The sequence below is a fragment of the Sardina pilchardus genome, chromosome 14, assembly GCF_963854185.1.
Source record: "Sardina pilchardus chromosome 14, fSarPil1.1, whole genome shotgun sequence".
Lineage (NCBI taxonomy): Eukaryota > Metazoa > Chordata > Actinopteri > Clupeiformes > Clupeidae > Sardina > Sardina pilchardus.
The window spans coordinates 9,281,986-9,308,928 of record NC_085007.1 but is presented as its reverse complement, the minus strand read 5'-3'; the positions used below and the strand labels follow the sequence as shown (position 1 = coordinate 9,308,928).

The window sequence follows — 26,943 nt, the reverse complement described above, 5'->3', positions numbered from 1 at the left end:
CTGAATATGAGATCCAAATTTATTTTTCAAACTTGTGAGGTCTGCTGTTCAGTCCCTGATGGATTTTCTTTTCTCTTCATTGCTTTTTCGGAGAGTGTTTCTACTTATCTCAATAAGAAAAAAACCCCAAGAGTCTATGTTGAGTAAAAATGTGTCTTCTGAAGGCCTAAACAGAACCCAGCCAAAAACTCCAATAAAATTTTGATCAACTTTGAGGGACTGCAATGACCATGCAGGATCATCCAGACTACTCATGGTGATTTTACTGCATACTATTCCTATTTATGCACCAGCCTGCAAAATGTGAGCCTCCTACAGATTCTAGTTCTTGAGCAATGAGCTTGTGAACTTTGACAAAAAAAAGAGGCAGAACAAATTTGACACCCCCCTCCCCCTGTAAAACTGGCTGTTACTTGAAAAGTATTAATCTTAGCACAAAAACGTTTTACAGAGTGTCTCCTGGGTAACATAGGCACACATGGTATTTTTTTCAGATTTTTTTGAGACGCAAGTGCGTGGGCTCTGGTTGATTTGGCGTGGAATGACCCATTTCACATTTTAAAAATTTTAAATGTGCAAATATTCTCGCTCGTTTCACAGGTCCATTCATCCCCTTTACATTCCAGCTTATAAACCTGACAGCTTCACCCAAGTTTTGATTAATCCTATTATTGTTCATAACAAACTTAACACTGATAGGCCATAAGTATTTAACAAAACTGATTCACAATGAGAACCCATGACGCACCTCCCCATACCCTTAACCCACCCCCTCAAACAACACAAACAAAAACTGAAACCCATAGCGTATGAACTGCCTATGTCTAAATCCTCAAATGGGATAAACTGCAGGCTCGCTAAAAATGTCTTACCGGTAAACATCCCTTACAAACTACTTTATCTACAAAGTTCCCAACATCTGTCATTAAATTCACATCTCTATGAAAGTGACCTACGTTTTACCAAGTAGTTAAAGCCACTGTGCTTTTATCAAACAAATAAATACTTAGTTATCATGCAGTCCAGGTCGATTCCTCAGAATTCGCAAAAAGTCCACCCCCTCCTTTCACTGGATGGACCGAAGGCGCTTGTTGTAGAAATCCTGAGCCTCATCCGGCGACTCAAAGTTAAGCGTCTCCTCCCCCAAGATCACTCTCAGACGGGCTGGGTATATCAGGCGAAACTTCACTCCCTTCTCATACAACGCTTGTTTAACTCCGTTGAAAGCACTGCGTTTTTTTGCCAAGATCGCACTCAGGTCAGGGTAGAACCGGAGTGTAGCATCGCGGAATTTAATCTCGTGGTTCCTTGCCCAATGCAGCGCCGCTTCTTTTTGTTGAAACCTTCGAAAACACACCACAAATGCTCTAGCAGGCTTCCCGTGAGCTGGTTTAGAAGCCAATGATCTATGAGCTCTTTCCAGTTCAGGTGACTCGGCGAAAACACTCGACCCCAAACACTCCACAAGTAGCTCTTCCATGAATTTAACCGGATCTTTGCCATTCTCGCTGCCCTCCGGAATGTTCACGATTCGCAGGTTAGACCTGCGTGATCTGTTTTCGAGATCATCCACCCGATCCAACAATTCTTGATTAGCTATTTTCAGTGTGTTTATAGTCGCTTCCGCAGTATTTAAGCGCTCGAAGTTTTCTCCAGCTATAGCCTCCGTGGAAGTTAGTCTGCCTTGAAACGAATTGACTGTGTCACGTATGGCATCCACAGCCGTCTGAAGAGGTTTTAGCGAGTCTTGAATTAACTTGGAGATGTCATCTGTGAGAACAGACCTCTGCTTAGCAAGTTCGGTCACAAGTTGAGGCATCGATACATTATCTTCCACCATGCTGCTAGCCTTGCCCTCCGCCATAGTTGCAAGTTTGCTAGCAATACTAGCCTGCCGTGTTTGTTGCGAAGATTTCGATTTGCCACTCATTTCAGTTCACACAAGGCGTAGTAAACGTTATCTCGTAAATGTATGATCCCACAGAAACAAATATTTAAGACCAGGACGATGTTAAAACAATATAAATTCACAAGTTCACTGGGAGCTCTGTAATGCGTGTCTCACCCCCACGACGTCATACCGGAAGTCAGCACATGCATTTCTAAAGGATCTTCGGCGGTAGAAAGGTCTAGGTGGCTACAGTATGTAGGCCTAGGTTGTTTGGCTAATTTGAGTATCTGGCTTTGTAGAATGACTACAAAGTAAACATCATCAATCCTCACAGTTTGGCAACTAATCTTTCTTTGTAATATGTGACTGGACAACAATGGGCTCTGTACAGGAGTGACCACAACGCCACATCTGTTCCTACACAAAGCATTTTTTAAAGATATCAAATATAAACATAAATAATCACATTGATTAATACGGTAGATTGATTGATCACAATGATTGACATGTATGATCTCATTTATGTTTGCACATCACAAGCCAAATCACTGAGAGCTGCTCATATATTAAGGCACATTTTCAAATCACTCGAATAAGAGGGCGGCGTAAACCAACCAGCAGCAGCCCAGCTTTGTAGTTTAAAAATACTAGCGCACCAGCAGCGCTATCGATCCAGACGCAGGAGAGTGCTCGCCTCTAACTCTGGACCCTTTTTGTTCGACGGAGAAGAAGCCCTGCCTGAGTGCAGTGCAGGCCTAGCGCTAGCTAATGCCTCCGGGCTCTTTCACTTCATTTATTTCTTTATTTTTTATTATATTATTTCATTTCTTTTATTTTCTGGGGCGGAACATCCAGCTCCAACTACACTGCAACTGCAACACCCTCAACAAAGACTGCAGGGAGACACCACTGTGCAGTTTATTGTTTATAATGATTAATGTTTAGAATGAAGACTAATCAGCACAGACCACCAGTGCAGTACAAATCACTACAGCCATGAGCTGATGGTGGTGGTGGTGGTGGTGATGGTGTTCTTTAAAAAGACGCGCTGCAGAGGGGATTTCAGCACGAGCGCAACATGAATATTATTATTAGCATCGCAGCGTCGCGGGGCAGGCGGAAGCTGTAGCGGGCGGGCGGGTGCGCGGAAGGGCCCCTGCCGTTGGCCTTTTCTTGGGCATTAATTATTTACGGCGTGCACTTATGGCTATCGAACGGCTGCTGTCAATCAGCCCGCGCAGCGGAGCGGCCACCGACCGACCGACCGACCGACCGGCTGGGCTCGGCTGCCCCATCAGCGGCTCCAGAGGAGCGCTCAGGAGACGCACACACACACACACACACACACACACACACACACACAGACCGGACGCGGATTAGCGCTGATTCAGGAGCGCAGCCGGCCCCTTGGGGGGAAGACCTCAGCAGGCACTGAGCCAGAGCTCAGCCAGAGCTCAGCCGGCTGTTCTTCCCCCCCTGCATGATCTCCTGCCTGCAGCACCTTAAAGACTGCATCGCTCTCTATGCGTCAGCGCGGGGAGTGTTTAGTGTCGATATGCATAGAGCTAAAAGACGTGAACTCTCTTTCCTTACAAACGCTTTTAAGTTGTTGGTGTGGTGTTTATTTTTTAATGTAAATCAACTATTTATTTTTGTATTTATCTTATTTTAGTGCAATATCTTGTCTTCTGCTATAATGTTCTCCGTGGCATGGAGAGGCGAGGAGCTTTGGGGAAAAGATTGTGATGAGGGGAGAGTCAGGAACTAATGGGAGCAGATGAGGAATGAAGAGAGAGGGAGGCAGAAAGAGAAGGAGAGGATGGAGAGAACTGAGGGAGGAGGGGAGAGGCAGAGAGAGAGAGAAGAAAAGAGAGGGAAAGAAAGAAATGATAAGGAGAGAGGATGGAGAGAACTGAGGGAGGAGGGGAGAGGCAGAGAGAGGGAGAGAAGAAAAGAGAGGGCAAGAAAGAAATGAGAGGAGAGAGAGAAGGAGCGAGAGAAGGGAGAGCTATAATCTGCTGTGCTGGCCCACGCTGCTGAGTGTGTGCGTGAGGGAGTGTGGGTTTGGAAAAGTGAGACAGTGTGTGTGTGTGTGTGTGTGTGTGTGTGTGTGTGTGTGTGTGTGTGTCTGTCTGTCTGTGTGCCTGTGGGTGTGTACGTGTGTGTGTGCCTGTGTGTGTGTGTGTGTGTGTGCCTGTGCCTGTGTGTGTGAATGTGTGTGTGTGTGCACATCTCTTTGGGGACAGTGCAGCCCTCCAGCTGAGGTCACGCCACCGTGTGTGTATATGAGTGTTAGTCTGGACTTGACAAAACGTGACAACATTGTTTAGCCTATGTGTGTGTGTGTGTGTGTGTGTGTGTGTGTGTTTGGAGTCTCTGAATACTGAGCAGTCCTCCAGATGAGGTCAGGTCACTATGTGTGTGTATGTGTGTGTGTGTGTGTGTGTGTGTGTGTGTGTGTGTGTGTGTATTTGCAATGGGAATGCTTCCATGATGTGTACCCTACAGAGAGCTGCACTTGCTGCATAAAAAAATTCCCTCTCACAAACTCAGACTCCCCACAAAGGTCTGTCTGCCTTCTGAGAGTCTACACTGTGATGACACACACTCACACACACACACACACACACACACACACACACACACACACACACACACACACACACACACACACACACACACACACACACACACACACACACACACACACACACACACACAGGGTTGTGTCAGGGCTAAGCCCAGGAGGTGACAGGACTCCTCTCCAAGTGACAGCAACACAGCGGGACGGAACTGAAGTGAACAGGGGGGGGGGGGGGGGGGGAGTGGAGGACCTGGAAGTGAACTTTTCTATTCTGCGCCTCCTTTCACAGTCTGTCTGCTACCACATACACACGCATCCTGTCTTAAAACACACACACACACACACACCCTAACTTTTCACACATCCACACACACACAGTCTGTCTTTTGACATACAAACACACACAAACACACACGCATACACACACACACACAAACACACACACACACACACACACTATCTTCTGCCACACACACACTCCATACCCACAACCATCACCACCTTGTCTTATGTCACACCCACCCACCCACACACACACACTCACCGTCTCTCTGTCAGACCTGTGCTCTCTTCAGACAGCAGGACACTGCAGTCACATTACACTGGGAGGCGTGGACTGATCAAAACCATCACGCTATCTCAAACTCATCCCAACAACAACAACAACAACAACCACCAGGATCCTCAGACCACTTGTCTTCAACTATAATGTTCTCCACGGCATGGAGAGCCGAGGAGCTTTGGGGAAAAGACTGTGATGAGGGGAGAGTCAGGAACTGATGGGAGCAGATGAGGAACGAAGAGAGAGGGAGTCAGAAATAGAAGGAGAGGATGGAGAGAACTGAGGGAGGAGGGGAGAGACAGAAAGAGAGAGAAGAAAAGAGAGGGAAAGAAAGAAATGAGAGGAGAGAGGGGGAGGCAGAAAGAGAAGGAGAGAGGATGAGAGAACTGAGCTATCTCAAGCTCATCCCAACAACAACAACCACCACAATCCTCAAACCACATCCATAAAAGAAACCACATCCACTAAAACAGCACTGATTAGCCTGCTATTGATTTGGGTCATTGAGTTAAAATGGCTAACCAACAGGGTTTAAGGCAGTAGTGTACTGAACGAGACTGTCCCTCTGTTAGCCTACCAGATAGCCGGTCTAAATCGCTGCACACTATAATATAACTATAATTCACACCCTGAAGAAGGCTGCCTGTGCCACTATGCGTGGGTTGCTTCTCCCTATGTTTTGAACTTTGTATCATGAAATACCCAGTTAAATAAAGGCTCTTTAAAATATTTTTGAAGAGGAGTGCTTTGGATCTCCCTTCTTTTTCCTACACTATAATATTACTTTGCTGGCTTCCTCAACTTGGGGTGGTTGCTCATCTACTCGCCCACACTCAGCCTTTGGCCATTTTGAATGGCTTTCTTTGAAGTCAAAAATGACCTGGACACACGCAATACAATGTCAAAGGAGAGCGATTAGCTGTTTCCTCCAATGATGTAGCGCATGAGTATGGCACGCTGTGGTGTCTATGTAGTGTTCCTACAGCCTGCTGCTGTCCTCTAGGTGCTAACAGGAAGTGGACAAGTCATCATGGTGGGGACATGGCTACGGTTGTGAGTGTGTGAGTGTGTGTGTGCGTGTCATCATGGTGGGGGCATGGCTATGGCTATGGCTGTGTGTGTGTGTGTGTGTGTGTGTGTGTGTGTCATCATGGTGGGGGCATGACTATGGCTATGGCTGTGTGTGTGTGTGTGTGTGTGTGTGTGTGTGTGTGTGTGTGTGTGTCATCATGGTGGCATGGCTGCGTGGTGGGTGACCTCTCTGTCCACTGAATCCCGCCACCGGAGAGAGGAACATCCTGATTGGCCCGACACAGTCACGACAAACAACACATTACTGGATAACACACCGCTCCTAAACACACACACACACACACACACACACACACACCACCTTTCCACTCATCAATACACTGCCTGCGGTCACTGGGGGCTGCATATATTATCATGTGAGTGTGAGTGTGGTGTGTGTGTGTGTGTGTGTGTGTGTGTGTGAGTGTGTGTGCGCGCTAAAAATGAGTACCATGGCAGCCAACCGACAAACACATGTAATCCATAGTGTCAAAACAACAAGTCCGGTGTTTTGTGCTGCAGCCAAGAGCTGCACTGTGCAGGGAGGGCCCGACACTCCCACAACACAACACACTCCACTCCACTCCTCTACTCTACTCCACTTCTCTCACTCACTGCAGCGCCAGACACAGGAGATGGCACTTTACACACTACAAACTCTTTTTTTTATCTACATCAACAGACACTCTCTTTAAGAGAAATGCATATGGAGAAAAAAAATGGTCTGTAAAAGTACTACATCATTGGGTTGATCCTCACACATCACATTAAACAAGATCTCAGACTCCCTGGTGCTACAGGGCCTATCCTGGCTCCAAACCCTCTCCACAAGACAATAGTGCGCTTAAAAACTGACAGCTGCCTCCCAGTCTCTGGGGAGAGATCCTTTTACACGTGCACCAGGACAGACATGACTGGGAGGAGGAAGCATCAATGAAATGTCTTTGCCTGCCCCAACAAAGACATTACAAACAGCTGCTATCCTGTGTAGTGCTATTTTTAAGTATGCAAATTGGCATTGTATTAGAACTGTTGTTACCTTGTAGTTACATGCATGACAGTTAAGTCTGATAAAAAGCAACAAAAAAAAAAACCAACAAAAAAACTGTGCATCTTTTCTGCTGTGGTCAGCCACCTACTTGTGTTGTCATCCCTCCCTCTACAACATGCACTGACCTTTCTTAAACTCCTCCAGCATGGCGTCCAACTTAGTGTCATGGAAGACAAAGTGGACAGGGTGGTTGTAGAACTTCGTGACCGTTTTGAGGGTGGTGCAGTCATCTGGATCCACGAACGCCAGATCCTTGACGTACAGAATGTCAACAATGTTGGAGCGCTCCTCCTCGTACACCGGTATGCGAGTGTAGCCACTTTCCATTATGTCCGACATGGTGTTGAAGTCCAGGATTGCGTCCGTGTGGATCATGAAACAGTTGAGGAGAGGGGTCATCACGTCCTCCACAGTTTTGGTTCTCAGTTCTAATGCTCCCTGGATCATGTTGAGCTCCTCTTTCACCAGGTCGTTGTAAGGCTCAGTTACTTTAAGCATCTCCACCAGTTTCTCTCGGTTGTACACATTCCCCATCTCCTGCCCCAGGACGCAATCTAACAGTCTGCTGATAGGGTAAGATAACGGGAAGGTGGCGAGCATAAAGAATTTGGTCAACTGTATGGTGTTAGCGCCCACTGCTAAACCGTGACGGGAGCAGAGAGCCTGAGGGACTATCTCGCCGAAAATGACAATGCCTACAGTGGAGGCGGCCACTGCCCCAAGCCCCGAACCGATCAATTCGTCCAACATAATGGTCAAGGTGGTGTTGACAAGCACATTGCCGAGCAAAAGTGAACACAGCAGGTAGTTTCCTTTCCTGCGAATAGGCTCGATTTTGCGAGCATCCCTCCTCTCTTTTTCTGTACCACAACTTTGGACGATACGAAGTTCCATAGGATCAAGAGCCATTAGTCCGAGATTAAGCCCGCTGAATAGACCGGACAGCACTAACAGAGTGGAGACAAGGATTACCTCGCACCACAGTGGCATGAATGGCTTCTTCTCTTCAACCACCCGAACCCTGCCATCATTGTCCCCCAACACGATCCACTTGTCCCCCGGACCGTCCCTCACGCAGAGACTATAATCTTTCTCGCTTTCGGTCTTGCGGAGCGGTTTGATGTTGATGCTGACCATCCCTGCTGTACCTCTGCTGCTGACATTCATGAAGCTACTGATGGTGAAATCTTTGGTGAAATCGGTACAAGTCCTGTTAGCATCGCCGTTATAATATTTCCCATCCTCATCCTCCCCGTGTTCCATGAACCTTATCTCTGACGAGGAGTCCGAGGTGAACTGCACCCCATAAAACCTGAGCTGGACAGTGCTCTCTTCTGTTACCTGAATGACCCCATCTTCTGTTGTGGTGGCCGGTTTATCACTCCTCTCCAGCCGCATGCCCAGCACTTGGGTCCCGATTACACTTGCTGTCTCTGTACGTCCACCAACGGCGCTCCAAAGAAAAACGATTAAAGTTATAATGTGTCCCTGTCCACTCCAGTCTGTCGCCATGTTTGTTTCACTCTCTGCGGGCAGCGGGTGACGTCACTTACTCACTTGTCGCATCCCGCCCCCCTCATTAACATTCATTACCATAATAAATTCTGCAGCAACGCCTCCTGGGTGGACGGATACTCGGTGGCATCGACTAGCCTACAAGGAGTGGACACCTGTCATATTTTCATGACCTTGCATTTAAAACTGCCCGATGTCCTGGATTTGTCTGGAGGGAAGAGTTGCATGGCGACACTGTGAGAATTCCTCAGAGTCCTTGAACAAGGTCATTCCAGAGGTCACCAAGATGAAGTCCACATAGCTGATGCACCAATAGTAATATTTGAATCTTCTTTAAGAAAATCCTGTTTTTCCAAGGCTAAAGCTCTGATATTAAAGTGAACAAATCGAATGCACCATTACACCTAACTTGCGATCCCAATTCAATCCTGCATTTTCAAACCTGACAATAAATCTCACCCAAATCCGTTCATTAACAGACCCGGAGAAAACTTGGCGCTCAGGAGGCAAAAAGAAAACGCATGCCAGCTGCTGCTATTGGCTTATGAGCCTATTGTAATGTAACAGCTGTTATGTAAACTCACATGGCGTGCGTGGCATAGCCGAGCCTAGCCTACTCCGCCGCAGAGTCCTGTCAGCATCTCTGCTTCCCCGGCTTCCCGGGGTCGGGCTGCAGGTCAGGCGCCGTCGGTCTTTCTCGGAAAAGCGGTACAGGTGAAACGACACGGCAGTTTCAGATGTCCCGAGGTCATGCTACAGCTCCAGTAACTTTACGCAGACATGTAATAGTGCCCTTCATGTTCAATTAGACCACATAACACCACAAGCCTACATATTTGAGTCATGATGCAATATTTTAAATTAAATGTTGAATATTAAAGGTACACACACAAAACAAAGAATGATGATTTCTTCCACGGATGTTTTTATTTTCACTCGATTTCAAAAATAAATGACCAAACTGTTAGGGCTTGTATTTTCAGTTGGAAGAGGCTGCCATCTAGCGGTCATAATTTCGAATAGCACTGAAGGCATCCATTATTATTTTTCAGGGAAACATAATGTAATAATTCCGTATATACAGTCAAATCCAACAATCTGTAACATCAACTATTATAGATGTATTTAAATAAATATTACATACAATTATATGTGATCATTTGCACACCTCAAGAAGCTTGTGATTCATGCATTTGAAAATGTCCTCTCAAACTGGAATGTGTATGCAGTGCAGTCTCCCTGTTTATTTTAAACATCTCCATTCTAACAGCAAAGTCTTCATGAAATTATATGACAGAGGTAAAAATTATTTGTAATGACTTGACTACATTTCCCTGAGACGTCTATATGCTTAGAAATGTGTCCTCTTAGTAATTATAACACTATCTCCTGAAGCTGGTGAAGTGGCCACATAGGCCAGGCGCGGTGCAGCGCTGTGTGTTGCGGCACAATTGCGGTCCTACTCCGGGGTACGGCTGCGGGGCTGGGGATCACCCTCTGGGGTCAGCACCTCCACACTGAAGCTCACTTTCTTGGACTGAAGCACGCTGTAGGTGTTGTCGAAGCGTAGCACATCTAAGTGTGGAAATAACACAATACGTACAATTCATCACATTGTATAAATACACGTCTGTTACAAATACCCAGTATACAGATGTAGATCATTTGTATGTATAAGATGAAAAAGACATCTGCAAGTGCATCTCCCAGTCCTCCTGCAGTGATCAAACATGGATTTTTAAATCTGCTTCACACCCAGTCTTATACAGTATGACTGTGCTGTGGCATTCACATAATGTCCCAGATATCATAATTACCAGCTACTATCCCATGAATGATAGAGGAAAGTGGGGATTACTAGTGGGAATGGGAAACTCTAAATATTTCTATTATACCAGAGTTGCCACATGGTGATGTTGATAGGGGGTGACACGACCAAAAATGGCAAGGCCTGGCATCAGTGGATGATAAGATTTTGTTTATATACTGTTGTTGTGTTATAGGAATACTTTGGATGTGTCTGTAAGGCAATGCTTCAACAACGTTGAGACTGAGATTTAACTTACTGTACAATGAAATCAATAAACAAAACATTAATATTAATGTTATTTACACTAAAGAAAAATAAAAATACAAACATTAAATACAGACTAATAACACAATAATAAACATAAACATGCACAAACTATGACTCTGTAAGAATTAATTAGTGAGAAACGAGGTAAACAGATGAGTCTTGAGACGCTATTTTATTTTTGAAGATCAAATTAGTAAATTTTGCATTTTGCAACTCAGACTTAGGATCTTGACAAATATCTGAACATGAATTATCACATGTGTGTGTGTGTGTGTGTGGGGGGACTCTCACTTACACACTCCAGGCTCTGCACAAGTGATGGATCCGTCCTCTGGCACGAAATGGGCGTTGTAGCGCTCGCTGGGCAAAATCTCGGTCAAGTCCGCCACCTTCTGTGAGTCGGAGCCCTTGGTCTTCAGAAACACACCAAAGCCAATGTCCGCACTCTCACTGGCAAACTGCCACCTTTGAGACAGGCAACCAGGGGAACAACAACAGACAATACGAATCAGTACAGACAGAAAGCTCTAAAGAGAGGTAGACATACAATCCACAGAAAAAAACTCCTGCGCAATATGTCAATCATGACACTAATCAGTGAGAAATGTGGTCCACAACAAATACATGATTTTTGTGTTTTGAATAACAATTTGAAAAACCCTTTCATTTCTCACTTAAGTGGGCGAACAAAACAGTTCTGAGAAAAACGCTTAAACTGTCTGGAGACAGAATTAAATCCACATGCAATAATAACAAACATCTGGCGCTTACACCTGTCCTAGCCATTAACCTCCTGAGACCCTGCGTCCTCATATGAGGACATTACATTTAGGCTCTGCTTTACCTTGTGCTTACTTTTTCTGAATAAAAAACTGTTGTCCTTATATGTGGACACTTCATTTTACCCTCTAGTGTTATCAGACACACAATACAATGTTTTGGGAAAAAGCAATATGGCGTCGAAATCCACCTCCACGCTTTACCGGCATATGAGTGAGAACTATCGTCATGGTAACGTGCCAGTGAACGTTATGACATTTTTTTTTTTTTTGTATATGTTTGTGAACAGTTGTAGTATGATATGGCATCAAGTTTCCCCCATTTCGATCATTACAAACAGACCAGGACGTGTTTAACTTTCATGTCCTCATACGAGGACATCGGGACTGAAATGTACGCATAATTTCATTTTTAGGCTACATATTACATTGAAAATTGTCGTTCATTGGCCATATCAAACTACTGTAAAGCAATAATGGAAGTCAAAGTGTGGACATAGACATAATAGAGTAGCCTGAATAAATAAATCCATTGAAGGAATTAAAAAAATAAATAAATAAACAAATAAGAAACAAATAGAGCAGAACTGTTTCGCTTCAATTGATTGTGGATAGACTTCTCTCCACATGGGTGTGACCCATATGTACAACTAACATTTACAAATAAACACTAAACTTAACCAAATTAATAACAGGACATTTCTGTTCAATAAAAACAAACTGTTTTCTTAATAGTTGAATCTTAGGCACTTGGAGTACACACATGAATATTCACATTCTTTCTGGATTGGCAATCTCATTGTAATTTATGGTAATAGAGACCCAATGTCCTCATACGAGGACATCGTTTTTCTCAAAAACTACTTGATGTACAGAGGTGAATTTTTTTTTGTATGTTTATGAAGCCCTACTAAGCCAAAATAATTGAGTGAAATGAAAAATGCATTCAAATTTACATCCAGGGTCTCAGGAGTGGCTCAGGCTTCTAAGGCTGGTGCTTATACCACGTCTCCATGGTGCAAGCAAATGAGTCACGGACTCCCCCCATTTGAAGCATCGCAGGTTATACCTCGGCTGAACCTACAGTACCAGCTGAAACCGGTATCCATTTGCAGAGAGGCGAACTGAGACTGATATTGAGAGAGTGCCTTATTCAATGACACAGGAGACCTTTTCAACTGAGTAAAACAAACGTGTGTTCCTAAGCCATTTCCAGTGGCACAGAAAACAACATTGAGCTAATGGTAACTAAGAGGCCACAACAATTATTTCAAAAGTTTTAAAGTCAACATTTTGCATATCATTGCGCTAAAGTCTGATTCATTTGAATTTCACAGTATCTGTCAACTGGAAGCCCTCTGAGAACAGACTGAAAGGGTCTCTATAGGCAACATCAAGTGTCCACACTGGTTACTTGAACCAACAACCTACTCCTATAGACCCACTGAGGCTGAGCTAAGAAAGTGCTCTATGACAGCATCTGAGGTAAACTGAGGTATTCGAGGAACACAGCGCAATTGATGATCTGGTGGGATCATGACCTTTAGCCGCTTTATGCCTAAACTGGGTACCATCTTAATATAATATTTGATAACATTTGATGCAATTCAGGTTACTCTTTCTTAAAAACAGCGTTTTAATATTGATGGTCCGTGCTGTATCAAACTTGAAATCAAAAATGAACCTTGAATCTTGACTCACTTTGAAGCCCAGTGCTTAAATGAGTGTAAACAACTCAGGGGGGTGTGAGTCTGCCCTGCTCACCTGAGCATGCTGTTTGCGCTGAAGACCTCGCTCTCCACCTGAAAGGATGAACATCGACTGATGGACACAGTCTGGTCGTACTGCACGTTTATGGAGTCCTGCACATAGTAGGACCTGGGGACCACACCGCCGTATTTAATCTAGAACAAACACAAAACGGGAGTTAGAAAACACAAAAGGGCTTAGGGCGCTCAGGAGTTATTGGCCTTCATCAAAACGGGAGTTGTTTCACACCACAAGAACTGTTGGACACGCGGAACGTGAACCTCTTTCTGTGTTCTGGTTCTGCTGCTGCTCACCTTGGACCTACACGTTGGGTCTCCATCAGGGTCCGTCAATGAGCCTCCGTAGGCAACAGGAAGCTGATCCTCATCAATGTGCTTCCTCAACACATCCTTCCAGTTACCTACAGTACAGGCAAAGAGGTCGTTTCAACCGAATGATGATACAGTACGTGAGCTCCTCAGAGAGTGTGTGAAAGGTCGAGGGTCGAAATGTCGAAAGTGGTAAGTGAGGTCCCCCCTGCACTGTAAAGCGCTTTGCGTGTCTTGAAAAACAACACTGCAATTCTGGGTAACAGAAAAGGTGAGTTTTTTATGATTTTACAATGGAGAGAGGTGCCTTACCTCCAAGGACAACAATCTTCCGTCGGGTATCCTCACACAAGAAAGGCTTCACAAGGTTGAAAGCAATTGGGAAAAGTTTGGGTGCTGCAGAGAGACACATTTTGAATTTAAAATAGCTTTGATCGGCTTTGCACACACACTTTGATCACACTTGCAGCATAAACATGCTTACCCTTGATAAGAAAAACCCTTTTAAGGTTCTCTGGGTAGTTCTCTTCAAACATCGAAAGGATCTGTAACAAAAGCAACATAAGACAGATGTATATACTGTATATAGAGAGAGCGAGACTAAAATGTGTGAACGATTCCCAATAATCTTCAAGCATGCTTTATATTACAGTGATGGTAGGCTTTTTGGTATCTTGCCTTTTCTAACACAAAAATATATTAATTCAATCATTGTCAATGACCCATGTTTATGTCTATGTCTATTTCTATTTCTATGTCTATTCCTGAAAACAGGCTTTCAAGGACCAATGGAAATCCTATAAAAGTGAAGTTCTTGTTCATCTACACTTACGACCCATCTAGTGGATGCTCCTTATTTCTTGTAAAGAACTAGTTGACTGATCAACCCCCCTCAGCAGCCCATCAGGCCTAATAGTGAGTTAAAGCTGTGCTTACATCTCCGTAGGCCTCTATGGCAGGCTTCCACAGGTGCTTCATTCCCAGTCCCTCGCAGTCGTAGATAAGGGTGATGGACTCAATATGCGTACCCAGCTATGAGGGAGAGAGAACACTGACACTGAGGGGCTTGAGGAGCCAACATGGACGCAATGGTGGTGGGCAAAGTCTGTCAACAAGCCAAGTTCTTGTGTATAATGGTGCGTTCATGAGCAACTGGGAAGTGGGAGAATTCTAGAGTTTAGGGGGTGTCCGTCACACCTGAACTGGGAACTTCCCAGGAGAATGTTTTTGACGTCACTCAACATAATGAACGCTCTCACTTTGGAAGTGGGGAGTTCTGAAGTGGGAACCTTCCCACTTCCCAGCCACATTAATGCACTATAAATTACATGTATCATGTTGCACATGGGAGCATTGGGCTGACTCATCGATATTTATTATTAAATATGGAGTTATCAAAATAGCACTTTGCCCTTTATTTGAACTAGGGCCCACTGACTTGTTTCTGAGGTGGTTAGCATGTGAAGCAGAACTCGTACCTTTGCAGACTGCTCTTCACACACTTTCCGCATCTTTTCTGTGTCCCGCACCTTGGTCCTCAGGAACTCCTGCTTTGTGACGGACATCAGCAGACCCTTTGGGTCCAGTGGGCCAATGACGTCGTACCAAATCGGATTTCCTTCCTTGTCAAAGCCACACATTCCCCCTGATACATATTTCTCAATCACCTAGAGAAATAATAAGGAATAGAAATAAAGAAATAAAGGAGAATTCTAGAAAATGTTCACACATATCTCTGTATCTCACGGTCTACTGTCAATACAAAAAAACTAAAAAAATTGCTGCAGCCAAAAGCTACAGTGCTACAGTACACTCTGGGGACATGAACATGGGGGTGTGTGCTCTCATTAAGAAAGAGAGCACACTTGATTTAGTGTTTTTTTTTTTCTTTTCTGTTTACTATGTTAATAATATTGACACTCATTCACAGGATCTCTGACCTACTCGAGCCATCAATCACTCACCTCAGGAGGCTGCCATTCGTCAATAATCGTATCTGCTTTCATGTGCTTGCGAAACTCCACATGCTAATCAAACAGACAAAGAGCAGTTTAGCAGTTTAGTGAGACATGGCCTGACAGACTGTAAACACTATGACAGTGCTGTTCTAAGCTGTGTTTTGGTAACAAATGGGTACAATGAGCCACCATTGCTTTAAGGAAAAATGGGTAGAATTTTCAAACCAGAGGATTTACAAAGAAGAGGGGGAAAAGTGGATACAGCTTTTTTTTTTTTATCATTATAGGTTTTTTTTTATCATTCTATCATTAATCATTTAAGGATTTGTCAACAGTCTTTTTATTAGACTGTGGTAGTGACTGCTTCTTTAAAAGCAATGCATGTTATTGCACATTTGGGGTCTGAGGAAAATTATATGCATTATATAATTTAGAGAGATTGTAGAGATTTAATTACCTTTCTCAGCATATTCTCAGCCTTTTCTATATTGAATGACCTGGCTGCAATTCAACAAAAAGAGACAAGTACAATTTAAAGTATGCTGCCGCAACTGCAAAAGTAATATTAGCATAGCATATTATTTTTTCTTCAGTGAATGGTAGGTTTAGGTTATGGTTATGGCTATGGCTATTTAGCGGACGCCTTTGTCCAAAGCGACATACACATAATAAACAATACAATAATTAAAGTAGGTATGTGAAACTTCAGAAAAAATCCTTGATTAGTTGAGTATTAACTTAATACATGTAGGTCAAAGGATGCAAGATCAATATTTTGTGCAAGAACAATGTATAAACAGGTGAAAGAGCATGTACATGTTTGCAGTGACAAAATACTGCCTGAACTTTGAGCTGCACAAAAGTCAATATCCAAAATGATGGTCTTAGTGCAACCCCTGGAACTTGCTGATTCAGCATGATAATGCATAAAATCAAGCTGTATACTGTAGTTGTTTATGTCTAAACAAACAAACTAAATGCAGGCTGGGGTTTATAATAGACGTTACACATTAAACAATCAGCCTATTGGTGACTGTCTGAAAACTATTCTATATTGTTTTCTCTTCTAATTACATGTCTTGTGTGCAGCATACACGCTGCATGCAGAACTCAGAGCATTATCTGTCCTTAATTAATCTGAAGTGTAAGTGTCTCTGAGATGCACAGAAGGAGATTACTAGGACGGGTGACACCATGGCAACAGGGTGAAAGCCTCGAGAGAGTTCTACACTGAAGTCCAACACAGAGATTATCGTATTCATTTTGGTAAATTAGCCTACTTCAACCAAGGTACTTTCAAATGCGCAATTCCAAAATGATGCGCTTCGTGAATCAAGATATTTTGCCTGGAATTGCCCCTGTAGGTAACATGTCGATTTGGTACGAGTGAAGCATCTGAGCTAAGTCACAAGTACTCACATTGTATTCTTAGTTATGGCAATAAAAACTTCACTCCCAAACCATGGGCTCAATCTTGAGAAACCAGTTGGCGATTTTGGGACACTGCCACACCCAGTTTCATTGTGGTCAACAAATGCAAACACACATGTAAAGGGTATCAGGTTAGTGTGCGCGTGGTCTATCAGGAGAAATCTCAGATGTGTGGGAAAGCAGGAAGGACCATTAATCCTTTTCCGTTTTAAAATGAAGACATAAAAAACCTTAGTCCTTGTAGCTTAAGCTATTAATTTACAAATCCCTTCATTCATTCATTCATTCATTCATTCATTCAGTCAGTCAGTCAGTCTCACCTCTAAGCCAGCGCAGGAGGTAGTGGTCGCTTTGGGAAGGCAGCAGGGGAAATATGTCCTGAACTCTTTCTCGAAACTTAAGCAAAGCATCGAACAAGAAATTAGAGAATGAAAGTTTAATCCAACATTTATGCTAGGCCTATATTACAATACAATTGTAGCGCAGCCCAAGGTGGTAGGCTACAAAGTCTTCTTAGCCACGACTTGATTAATGCAGATCAGCCCGGAAAAAAAAATATTCGTTTGCATAAAAATGATCTCACCTCTTGCAAAACTTCAGCCTGTTTCGGGCTGAGGTCGCCGACGCGTCCGCTCATGGTTCTGTTGTTGCGAGGCAAGTCACAGGTGCGCTCCTGCACAGTGACCGCGTCAACGAAGTCCCCGAGAGGATTATGTCTGTGATTCAGGGGCGGGCCGTGTTTTCGTAATTGCTCTTCCTACCAATGGATGAATACATATGACAGCGTGTAAAACTTCGGGGTTTCTCCTCTGAGATTTCGTAACTCCAGCAGGACTCTCTGCGCTCAGTGAGTGCAGTGGCAGAGAGTTTGAAGCACACGCTGGCAAGGTGGATGACAAGCCCGCACTCAATGAAAGCAACACAATATTGTAAAGGGCTCATAGAGTTCCTTTCCTTGCATAGCCTACAGCAACTAAAGACAGACCCGAAGCATGTTTTCATACAGTATATAGCAGCATATTTCCGCAGATGCAGGCTGCATATTTGACGCCTTTAATAGCATAGGCTACTCTACAACTATAGCCTAAATGTTGTTTAGAAATTACTAGAAAGTCGTAGGGCCTAAGAAATATTGGACAAAGAAATATACAGATGTTAGACCAAAAAGAAGAAGAAGAAGAAGAAGAAGAAGAAAAAAAACAGATGTCATAGATATTGTCGCCTAAATGAGAATGTCTGCCAGGGTTGCTCACTGATCTATTTATGGATCAGTGAGGTAGGGTGGTCCTTGAATGGTTGACTGACCCTTGAACATGGGCGAGTCCTCCTGCTATGCTAACATTAGTCTGCGCCATGGTCTGCACACAAACAATGTTCAACATACCTGTCTTTATAAAATACAAAATGTACATAATAATAAATAATATGTAATTACCTTGATCTTCTATTGTTCTGTACTCTATACGTTGGCAACATTATTTCCTTTTAAAATGTAAATGGCCATACTACTAACTAATGTTACCATTAGCTGCTAACAAAATGACTGGTAAAACATGGTGGAGTCCCAGAGACGGTTGATAAACTTAACTGGACAATCTTTTTGGTGCTAATGTAGGGTGACCAGACCTCCCGTTTTTGGTTGCCTGTCCCCTGAAAAACACAGAATAACTACCCATGTCGCCGTTTTTTTGACGATAAAACCTGTATGTATTCCAATCAGAATTGATAGTCAAACTGAAAATATTGCTATTAATTTTTTTTTTGTCTCGCACATGGTCACCTTATGCTAGCTGCTAGTACAATTTTACTGTGAATATGATTGCTCTCTAGATTCCTAGTTATTTTTCATTCATGGTCAGTTCAAGCAATTAATGATATCTGAATATATTTATTAAGGATATAAATGTGGACTAACCATTATTAATCTGTCCTGGCACGATTCCCAGTCTACTTTAAAATGAATCACAACTAGCAGTAACAATATCCAGTTATGTTAGCTTTGAATCCCTTGAGCTATGCTAAAGCTAGCTAATATTAGCTATTTAAAAAAACTCAAAATATTCAAACTGGATTGTTGGCAGTTAAAATATTTACATTTGAAATCTGACACTCATCCAATCAAGAATGGCATAATATGATTGACAGGATATTTGAAAGCATTTTATGAATACACCACCAATCAGATACAAGATGGGTGGGTCTATAAAGTGCATGCGTATATAAACGTCTTGCACCTGTTGAAATTTCAGTTGGTTTTTGGCAGTCAACCATTGAACGTTGCAAAGTCAAAGAAGCAGGAGAAATTAACGTTTCAAAATTTCGCCTTTGCCTGTTATCATTGTGTAACCATATTTAACGAAACAAAATGGTAAGTTATATATCTATTTTTCTATATAGAAGTCTTATTTCCAGAACGTGTCGTGACCTCTAAAGTTAATGTAAAGATAGCTAAATTAGCTAGCACTAACGAAGTGATTAGCTAACGTTAGCCGAAATGTGGATGTCAACTGTCGCTATAATTAGCAATGCTAATGTCCCACACCAGCAAGTAATCCGTAACTGTTAGCAGTAGTACAATTTAACAAGCAAATTTATATATCGCACTAATGTTACTTTTATTTAATTTTCAGTACTGATACCAGTAACTTTTCTTTTTTTGCAGCGCGAGTGTATCTCTATCCACGTGGGTCAGGCTGGAGTTCAGATTGGGAACGCGTGCTGGGAGCTCTACTGTCTGGAGCATGGGATCCAGCCAGATGGCCAAATGCCTAGCGATAAAACCATAGGAGGAGGAGACGATTCATTCAACACCTTCTTCAGCGAGACTGGAGCAGGAAAGCATGTGCCCCGAGCTGTTTTTGTTGACCTTGAGCCAACTGTCGTAGGTAAGAAAACGTTTTGAAATTTAAAAGCAAGGTTTAGAACAGAATGTTGTTCAGTACAGAATTGTTGGATTTAAAAGGCATATTTGTTTGTAGATGAGGTGCGCACTGGCACCTACCGCCAGCTGTTCCATCCCGAGCAGCTCATCACAGGAAAGGAGGATGCTGCCAACAACTATGCCAGAGGCCATTACACCATCGGTAAAGAAATTGTCGACCTGGTGCTGGATCGTGTCCGTAAACTGGTAAGACATGACATATTTTTGATCGAATTTTGTGAATTGTCATTTGGCCCAAAATTATGATTTATTAACTCTCTTTCACTTACTTGTCACCCTACAGTCTGACCAGTGTACAGGACTCCAGGGATTCCTCATCTTCCACAGCTTTGGTGGTGGGACTGGATCTGGCTTTGCCTCTTTGCTGATGGAGAGGTTGTCTGTGGATTATGGCAAGAAATCCAAACTTGAGTTTGCCATTTATCCTGCTCCCCAGGTAAGATAACCTTGCCACACATACGCTTTGCAATGTTTTTAGAATGTTAATATAACATGTTTCAGTGAAATGTAAAATATTCACAATACTTTATATAATACAATAAAGTTCACATACTGCTCTGCTCACTGTGGTCTCCACTCATCCATCATTATTCAGGTTTCTACAGCTGTTGTGGAGCCCTACAACTCCATCCTAACTACCCACACCACCCTGGAGCACTCAGACTGTGCCTTCATGGTGGACAATGAAGCCATTTATGACATCTGCAGGCGTAACCTGGACATCGAGCGACCAACCTACACCAACCTGAACAGGCTGATTGGCCAGATCGTCTCTTCCATCACCGCATCTCTTCGCTTTGATGGTGCCCTGAATGTGGACCTGACGGAGTTCCAGACCAACCTGGTGCCCTACCCCCGTATCCACTTCCCCCTGGTCACCTATGCGCCTGTCATCTCTGCTGAGAAGGCCTACCATGAGCAGCTGTCTGTGGCAGAGATCACCAACGCTTGCTTTGAGCCTGCCAACCAGATGGTGAAGTGTGACCCTCGTCATGGCAAGTACATGGCCTGCTGCATGCTGTACCGCGGAGATGTGGTGCCCAAGGACGTCAACGCCGCCATCGCCACCATCAAGACAAAGAGGACCATCCAGTTTGTGGACTGGTGCCCCACTGGCTTCAAGGTAACTTCTCACACTCACACAGTTAATGATCTGTAGGTTCTTAAATGCCTGTCACAACTGTTGCATCAAGTGTATGCTTATTGTTTTTCACTGATTACATTAACAGGTGGGCATCAACTACCAGCCCCCCACTGTGGTGCCTGGTGGTGACCTGGCCAAAGTGCAGAGGGCCGTGTGCATGTTGAGCAACACCACCGCCATCGCCGAGGCCTGGGCCCGTCTGGACCACAAGTTTGACCTGATGTATGCCAAGCGCGCCTTTGTGCACTGGTACGTGGGAGAGGGCATGGAGGAGGGCGAGTTCTCTGAGGCCCGTGAGGATCTGGCTGCGCTGGAGAAGGACTACGAGGAGGTCGGCGTCGACTCTGTGGAGGGAGAGGCTGAGGAAGGAGAGGAATACTAAACACACTATAACACTCCTGCATCATATTCTGTCAATAAATTTCTTTGGTTTGATTTTCATCTCTTGTCACTCTTGGTTACTTGCTATATAACATTTAAGCATGTTCCAATAAAGCATGGTGGAATAGTATTTCTTGCTTTTGAGGTTTTATATACTTTGGATAAATGTAACATCTAAGATTGTAGAAAAAGGAATAAGTGAACTTAAATTAATGAGTTTATATTATGTAACATCACCTCATACCGTAAATGTAAAAGGATCCAACATCAAAGTTCAAATGTCCAGTAGAGGGGAACAAACTACTGACTAAACTAGGGGCAGTTCAGTTTTACTTCCTTGTCCCAAAGGGAAACTCGCACATAAATAGCACAAAGACACCAGATGGGGGACATAGACTTAAAGTGTAAGTTTGGCGGAAATTGAAAATAAAGCTATTTTCTGAATGAAAATACATCAACTAAGCCGTGGAGGAAGTAATTTTCGCTCATCACGCAGTACAGAGCTAGCACGGGCAGGAACGACAGCCCAAAATCGCAAACAGTGGGTGTGGATGGGGATTGGAGCCACACGCTTTCAAAATCGCATTTTTAAACCACTAACATTGCTCAAAACAGCGCCAAACCTCATCAGTAGCTTGCTCTTGGTGTCTACACATAAAACGAAGCACCAAACAGTCTGTAAACTTTGGAATAGTCAGTATACACGTAGAATCAATTCGAGACCGCAATAGAGATCGCTAAGACATGTGACCAAAGTCATCAAAACACAAAGAATTATGGGTACGTTTGGCTCGCCTGATGCCAGCCATAGACCTAAAAGAAATGGACAAACAGACTCCGTCGTTCTCAATGAGAGGGGGCTGAAACAAAAAATCGTTTCCTGTTCATCGTACTGCGCAGACTCAAACTCATTTTGTGACGTTGGCCGCCCTGAACATTGCTGTAACTCGTCTGATAGATGTTCATACAGATATTTTGCCATTCGACCTCGACTGACTGCGATTTCTTGGATCTTGTAAGTACAATCTGATTCTTTTTTAAACATATTTTTAGTCTTTGTCTGAATCACTCATTTCTTGCAAAATGGTATTTCTGTACTGTTAAGTCGATGATCACGTTTTTAAAAACCTACATCGAATAGATTAATAAAGCGTTAGACTCGCTAAAGTCTAGCTATGGCTAAAGTCTGAAGTGGATAGCAAAAGAAAACCGTTAGAGGCAGACAGGCTAACTTTTTACTGTTCATTATAGTTTCACTAACGTCAATCGTAATGTCGACCGTCAGTATTTATCAGTATTTATCAGTAGATTGTAAATTATTAGAAGTGTTATATCCTTTAGTAGTGTTTGTACTCTAGGCGCCAGTTAGCATGTAACAGCATGTGAATGAATGAACTGGCCACACTAGCATGGTGCATTTATACCTGACGATCTCTTTCAAGACATTTGAATAAAAAACGGACATCATGGTTAGTATTTATAGGGTCTGTACATGTGGTCCCTAGCCTGGTTTGTCTGAGAATTAAGTAGAAATATCCTTTAGAAGTGTTTGTACTTTAGGCGCTAGTTAGCATGTAACAGCATCTGAATGAATGAACTGACCACTACTGTATGGTGCATTTATACATGACGATCTCTTTCAAGTCATTTAAATAAAACATGGATATCATGGTTAGTATTTGTAGAGTCTGTAAATGTGGTCCCTTGCTTGGTTTGTCTGAAAATTAAGTGGAAATATCCTTTAGAAGTGTTTGTACTTTAGGCGCTAGTTAGCATGTGCCAGGTGTCATACCATTGCAGTAATCATCTCACTAAACACGTCTTTTCATATCCAATCTGTTCAACAGAGTTTACCAGTCAGACCACTACACCTTTGCCAGCACCACCACCCAGCAAGCTTCATCAACTCCAGCCATGCCGGTAAATACATAATACAGTGCCTATTGACAGCCTACACACCCCTGTTCAAATGCCAGTAGCTTGGTTCATTGTTAAATCCTGTTCTTAAATGTGTTATTGTGTTTTGGAAAGGTATTGCATTACATTACTCTTCACCTTTTGCTTTTGTAGTAGAAAACATGTTGATGGTAGTGAAAAGGTAGTAAATTCAGCTCAATTTTTTTGTATGAACCCTGCCATTGCAGTAATCATCTCACTAAATACGCCTTTTCATTTCTAATCTGTTCAACAGAGTTTACCAGTCAGACCTACACCTCCGTCAAATTCGCTCACAACGCTGCCAATAACACCCCAGCAAGGTAGAACTGCATTTTCATTAATCTGGCACCAATATCAAGGGAGAAACAAGCCATGAATGTCTGTCACAACTTCTTTGCATCTTTACTTTTTGTGTCATGCCAATTCCAATCTATTCCTTTTGATTCATAGATTTTTACAGACTTGTTCTGCAGCACTTCCGAACAATTGAGGAGGAGCTGGGGTAAAGCAGCAGGTGGCTGTGAACACATCTATGCTGCAGAAGCTAGGTGGTGGTGGTGTGGCGGATCTTGGCCTCGTGGAGGACAACAACAGGCCATTGAGTAATGTTGAGGACCTGGACGAGTTGGAGAGGCGGCTTGCATCCGATGCGGACCTGAAAAATCAACTGGTATGTCTGTTTTTTAAGTGTTTTGCCATGTGATTATTGTAGGCATAAAAGTCCTAGCCTGGCTCTCGTAATGAATGTGGCTCTGCCTTGCTTTAATGTGGACTTACTCACTGATTCAAAAATACTATTCAAATCACTGAATGGGTGTCGAGAAGTGAGACCATGTGAGTAGCCATTGTTATCTGAAACAACTGTCGCATTTCACTTCTCTTTTCCCTTCCCCACTACATTTTTGGGGAACAGACATCATACATTGAGAGCCATGTTATTCAACTCCTTGAGTGTTGTTAAACTTGAATCTCATTCCCAAGTGGAGCGTTGTGTGCTTGATACATGACATGTTGTCACTTTTTGTCATCATATATACCCTCTGTATTTGATGGTTGTGCATGAAATAGCAAAACAGCTTAAGCTGAAAACAGCTAAGATGTTTGACTGGAAGTTATGGCATTGTAATTTTGGTCTTTGTATTTCAGGTGAACATACTTGGGAGGGAAAACCACCGAGATGCTGTTAAGAGGATGCTGGGCCGGGCTTTGAGGAGGTCCCTGGCGCTCCAAATTAATTAGACTGGTGCAGCAGGAAAGGTGGCTTTTAAGTCCTTACACCTGAAGAGTGTGTTGCATATTAATATCATTATTAAAAATAATTTTAATAAATTGTTTAAGCATGTAGAAGAAATAAAGCATGTAAATGAGCATGTAAAAGAAATAAATAAACAAAATGTATTGAACCTAATACTATGTGTGGTGAGTCTGTGTGATAGTTGCTGAGGATAAATGTTTTTATATTGGATTATTAAATACATTTATAGGTTTCTCATCAGCAGGCACTGTCTTCACCTTAGTAAATTTGGTAACTTTGGTAAGCCCTGTAAATAATTGTAAATTGTTCTGATTGAGGGCAAATGGAAAGTGTTATAATGTATTATTGCTATATTTTAGTACATAATTTTAATTATTAAGGCCATAAATAAGGCCAATTAGAAGCTGGTGCGTAGTAAGCGGCAAAAGGGTGGCCCTTTATCTGGAGCCGCTTCTGAGCTGCCGGTGGACCGCTAGAGAACCGATGAGCAAAACTCCAGCGGGCCACTGGTGGGTACAGCCGTTGGACCGCCAACTCTGCCGCTGGTGGGCCGCCAGTGGGCCACTGACCTATTGCTATCTGGGTGTCTGTACTGTGACACAATATCAAAGCAACACACACAGATAAATAGTGACAGACACATTTTTGTTTTTTGGATTTTTGAGAGGTTTTGGACACTTGAGAATGCCTAAATGCACCTATTAGGAATTGCTGTGTAGCACCTACAGTACATACATCTATATGTCTGCTCCAAACGTTGTGCAGTACCTCCCAAGACCATGATGAATCAGGAAATGCATGACCTGCACATACTGTAAACTCTACGACAGTAAGCCTCAAAAACAATAGGCAACTTTTATTTTTTGTATAGATGTTGTGAAAAAGAAACTTCATGAAGTAAATAAAATCCTGAAGGTAAATCTAGGCTATATCTTGGCCCATGTCACGTGTCTTTAATTTAAGCCCTGAGTGATCATTGTGCTGCCCGTGGAACTTGGCATAATGACTGTTATTGTATAAAAACAAATCGTTCAAAATTTGTTCAAAATTTGGCAAGAATCTCCATCTGCATTAAGTGGTTAAAGGTAAGTGCAGTATTTCCGCAGTGGAGGCAACACACTACTAAATTTGTTATCACTTATTACTATTTATTAAGCTCTAGTAATAAATAAACAGTGATCAGTCATTAAAGTTAAACATTTATTTATGTAGCCTATGTATTTATTACGTTGAACATTCATTACATATCAAGCAGAGTAGAAGATATCAAGTCGTGTTCATGTTGAAAACTACCACACATGATCATCTTCAAAACATTAATGGAGGAGAAAAAAGTTTGAGTCTTCTTTTCCAACGTTCGTTTTTAATATTAATATTATGTTGTCTTGCCTATAGGTAATGCTTATCAAACAGTAGGCTACCGTGGGCTATACGATTTTCCCCTGATCTTGTGAATGACTTTCCGTCATGGTTTTCGTGCAGGCTGGACTGAGCTCTAACACATAGCTCTAACAGCTAACACTGAGCTTCTGATCCAGACATTACGGGAAATGTGACGTCGAACGTTAGCTTCCCTACAACCGACATGCTAAAATACTTCTTTACGGGAAACCAACGTAATATACGGGGAAACAGTGAATTAATTTTGACTTCGATACCCTATATAGAATACACAGAAGCTATAAGGGAGACAAAGGGCACATGTTACATGAAGTTATGGGATCGCAAAAATCTGAAAGTCTATGGCCGTCCAAGGGAGTTAGCAGAGTGTTGATCACCAGCTCATTTCGTGTTTCTACTTCCGGGAATATGCCTGCCCCCTTGATGCCAGCCCATGTAAACTAGTGGGTCTGGGTCTATGATCTGGCATGATAATAATGAAAACTAAGCGTGAAAAAATTGTGTGAAAAACATTTATAATCTCGCGCTTCCTTAGTGCTGCTATCCAAGCCATTCCTCGCCTTTTTGTCACCTCTGAAACATGACGTATACTATTATTTTTCCACGCTGGAAAACTATAAAAGATAAGCTTCATGTTACTCTATTGAATTTTATAACACAGCAGGTAAACGGCATTTCGACAACTGCACTTCGTTGTTCCCGCACGTCAGTAAAACAACTTAATTTTGGGGCACCTATTCCCAAAATGCGTTGCGTTTTACGTCACGTTCTCAATCTCTATTCCATCTGAAGCACAGAAATGTCTCGCGAGATCTCACACGGAAGCACGGGACCTATTCCTACAGGTAGTCAAAATCGCATTTTTAAACCACTAACATTGCTCAAA

The 26,943-nt window shown here is 42.9% G+C and overlaps 3 protein-coding genes and 1 long non-coding RNA gene across 5 annotated transcripts in view; 2 read left to right on the top strand and 2 right to left on the bottom strand.

The window, feature by feature from the left end:
- Positions 1 to 8,671, bottom strand: part of LOC134101236 (metal transporter CNNM4) — a 32,244-nt gene extending 23,573 nt beyond the window's left edge. The window contains exon 1 of the mRNA XM_062554832.1: positions 7,285 to 8,671. Within this exon, the coding sequence (XP_062410816.1) occupies positions 7,285 to 8,671 (1,387 nt within the window). The remainder of the gene's footprint in view (positions 1 to 7,284) is intronic.
- Positions 8,672 to 9,576: 905 nt separating this feature from the next.
- sec14l7 (SEC14-like lipid binding 7) lies at positions 9,577 to 18,930 on the bottom strand. 2 transcript variants are annotated; one of them, XM_062553604.1, is made up of 13 exons: positions 18,913 to 18,930; positions 17,581 to 17,754; positions 17,318 to 17,393; positions 16,024 to 16,067; positions 15,573 to 15,635; positions 15,087 to 15,275; positions 14,545 to 14,640; positions 14,093 to 14,153; positions 13,921 to 14,004; positions 13,594 to 13,700; positions 13,295 to 13,434; positions 11,047 to 11,216; positions 9,577 to 10,249 (listed from the first exon to the last, which is right to left on the bottom strand). In XM_062553604.1, exons 1-13 carry the CDS (start codon positions 18,913 to 18,915, stop codon positions 10,134 to 10,136), a joined length of 1,323 nt encoding a protein of 440 aa, XP_062409588.1. In that variant the 5' UTR covers positions 18,916 to 18,930; the 3' UTR covers positions 9,577 to 10,133. The 2 variants fall into 2 exon arrangements, with proteins under 2 accessions (XP_062409588.1, XP_062409589.1); XM_062553605.1 differs by lacking the exons at positions 17,318 to 17,393; positions 18,913 to 18,930 and having other exon boundaries at positions 17,581 to 17,627.
- Positions 18,931 to 19,225: 295 nt separating this feature from the next.
- tuba7l (tubulin, alpha 7 like) lies at positions 19,226 to 21,523 on the top strand. The gene is made up of 6 exons (XM_062553603.1): positions 19,226 to 19,365; positions 19,660 to 19,882; positions 19,976 to 20,124; positions 20,222 to 20,374; positions 20,534 to 21,061; positions 21,168 to 21,523. The coding sequence occupies exons 1-6, from the start codon at positions 19,363 to 19,365 to the stop codon at positions 21,462 to 21,464; spliced, it is 1,353 nt and encodes a 450-aa protein (XP_062409587.1). The 5' UTR covers positions 19,226 to 19,362; the 3' UTR covers positions 21,465 to 21,523.
- Positions 21,524 to 22,273: 750 nt separating this feature from the next.
- On the top strand, positions 22,274 to 24,826 carry LOC134101493 (uncharacterized). Its single transcript, XR_009941382.1, has 5 exons — positions 22,274 to 22,478; positions 23,311 to 23,383; positions 23,655 to 23,721; positions 23,852 to 24,071; positions 24,548 to 24,826. It is a non-coding gene; the product is annotated as an uncharacterized LOC134101493 (long non-coding RNA).
- Positions 24,827 to 26,943: the final 2,117 nt, after the last annotated feature.

Excerpts from the sequence above, each read along its gene's own strand:
- sec14l7 (XM_062553604.1), bottom strand. Across the intron at positions 15,636-16,023 it reads CTGAGAATATGCTGAGAAAG|CATGTGGAGTTTCGCAAGCA; the intron begins GTAATTAAATCT and ends CTGTTTGATTAG. Across the intron at positions 14,005-14,092 it reads AAGGGTTTTTCTTATCAAGG|CACCCAAACTTTTCCCAATT; the intron begins GTAAGCATGTTT and ends GTCTCTCTGCAG.
- tuba7l (XM_062553603.1), top strand. Across the intron at positions 19,883-19,975 it reads CCTTGAGCCAACTGTCGTAG|ATGAGGTGCGCACTGGCACC; the intron begins GTAAGAAAACGT and ends ATTTGTTTGTAG. Across the intron at positions 21,062-21,167 it reads GGTGCCCCACTGGCTTCAAG|GTGGGCATCAACTACCAGCC; the intron begins GTAACTTCTCAC and ends TTACATTAACAG.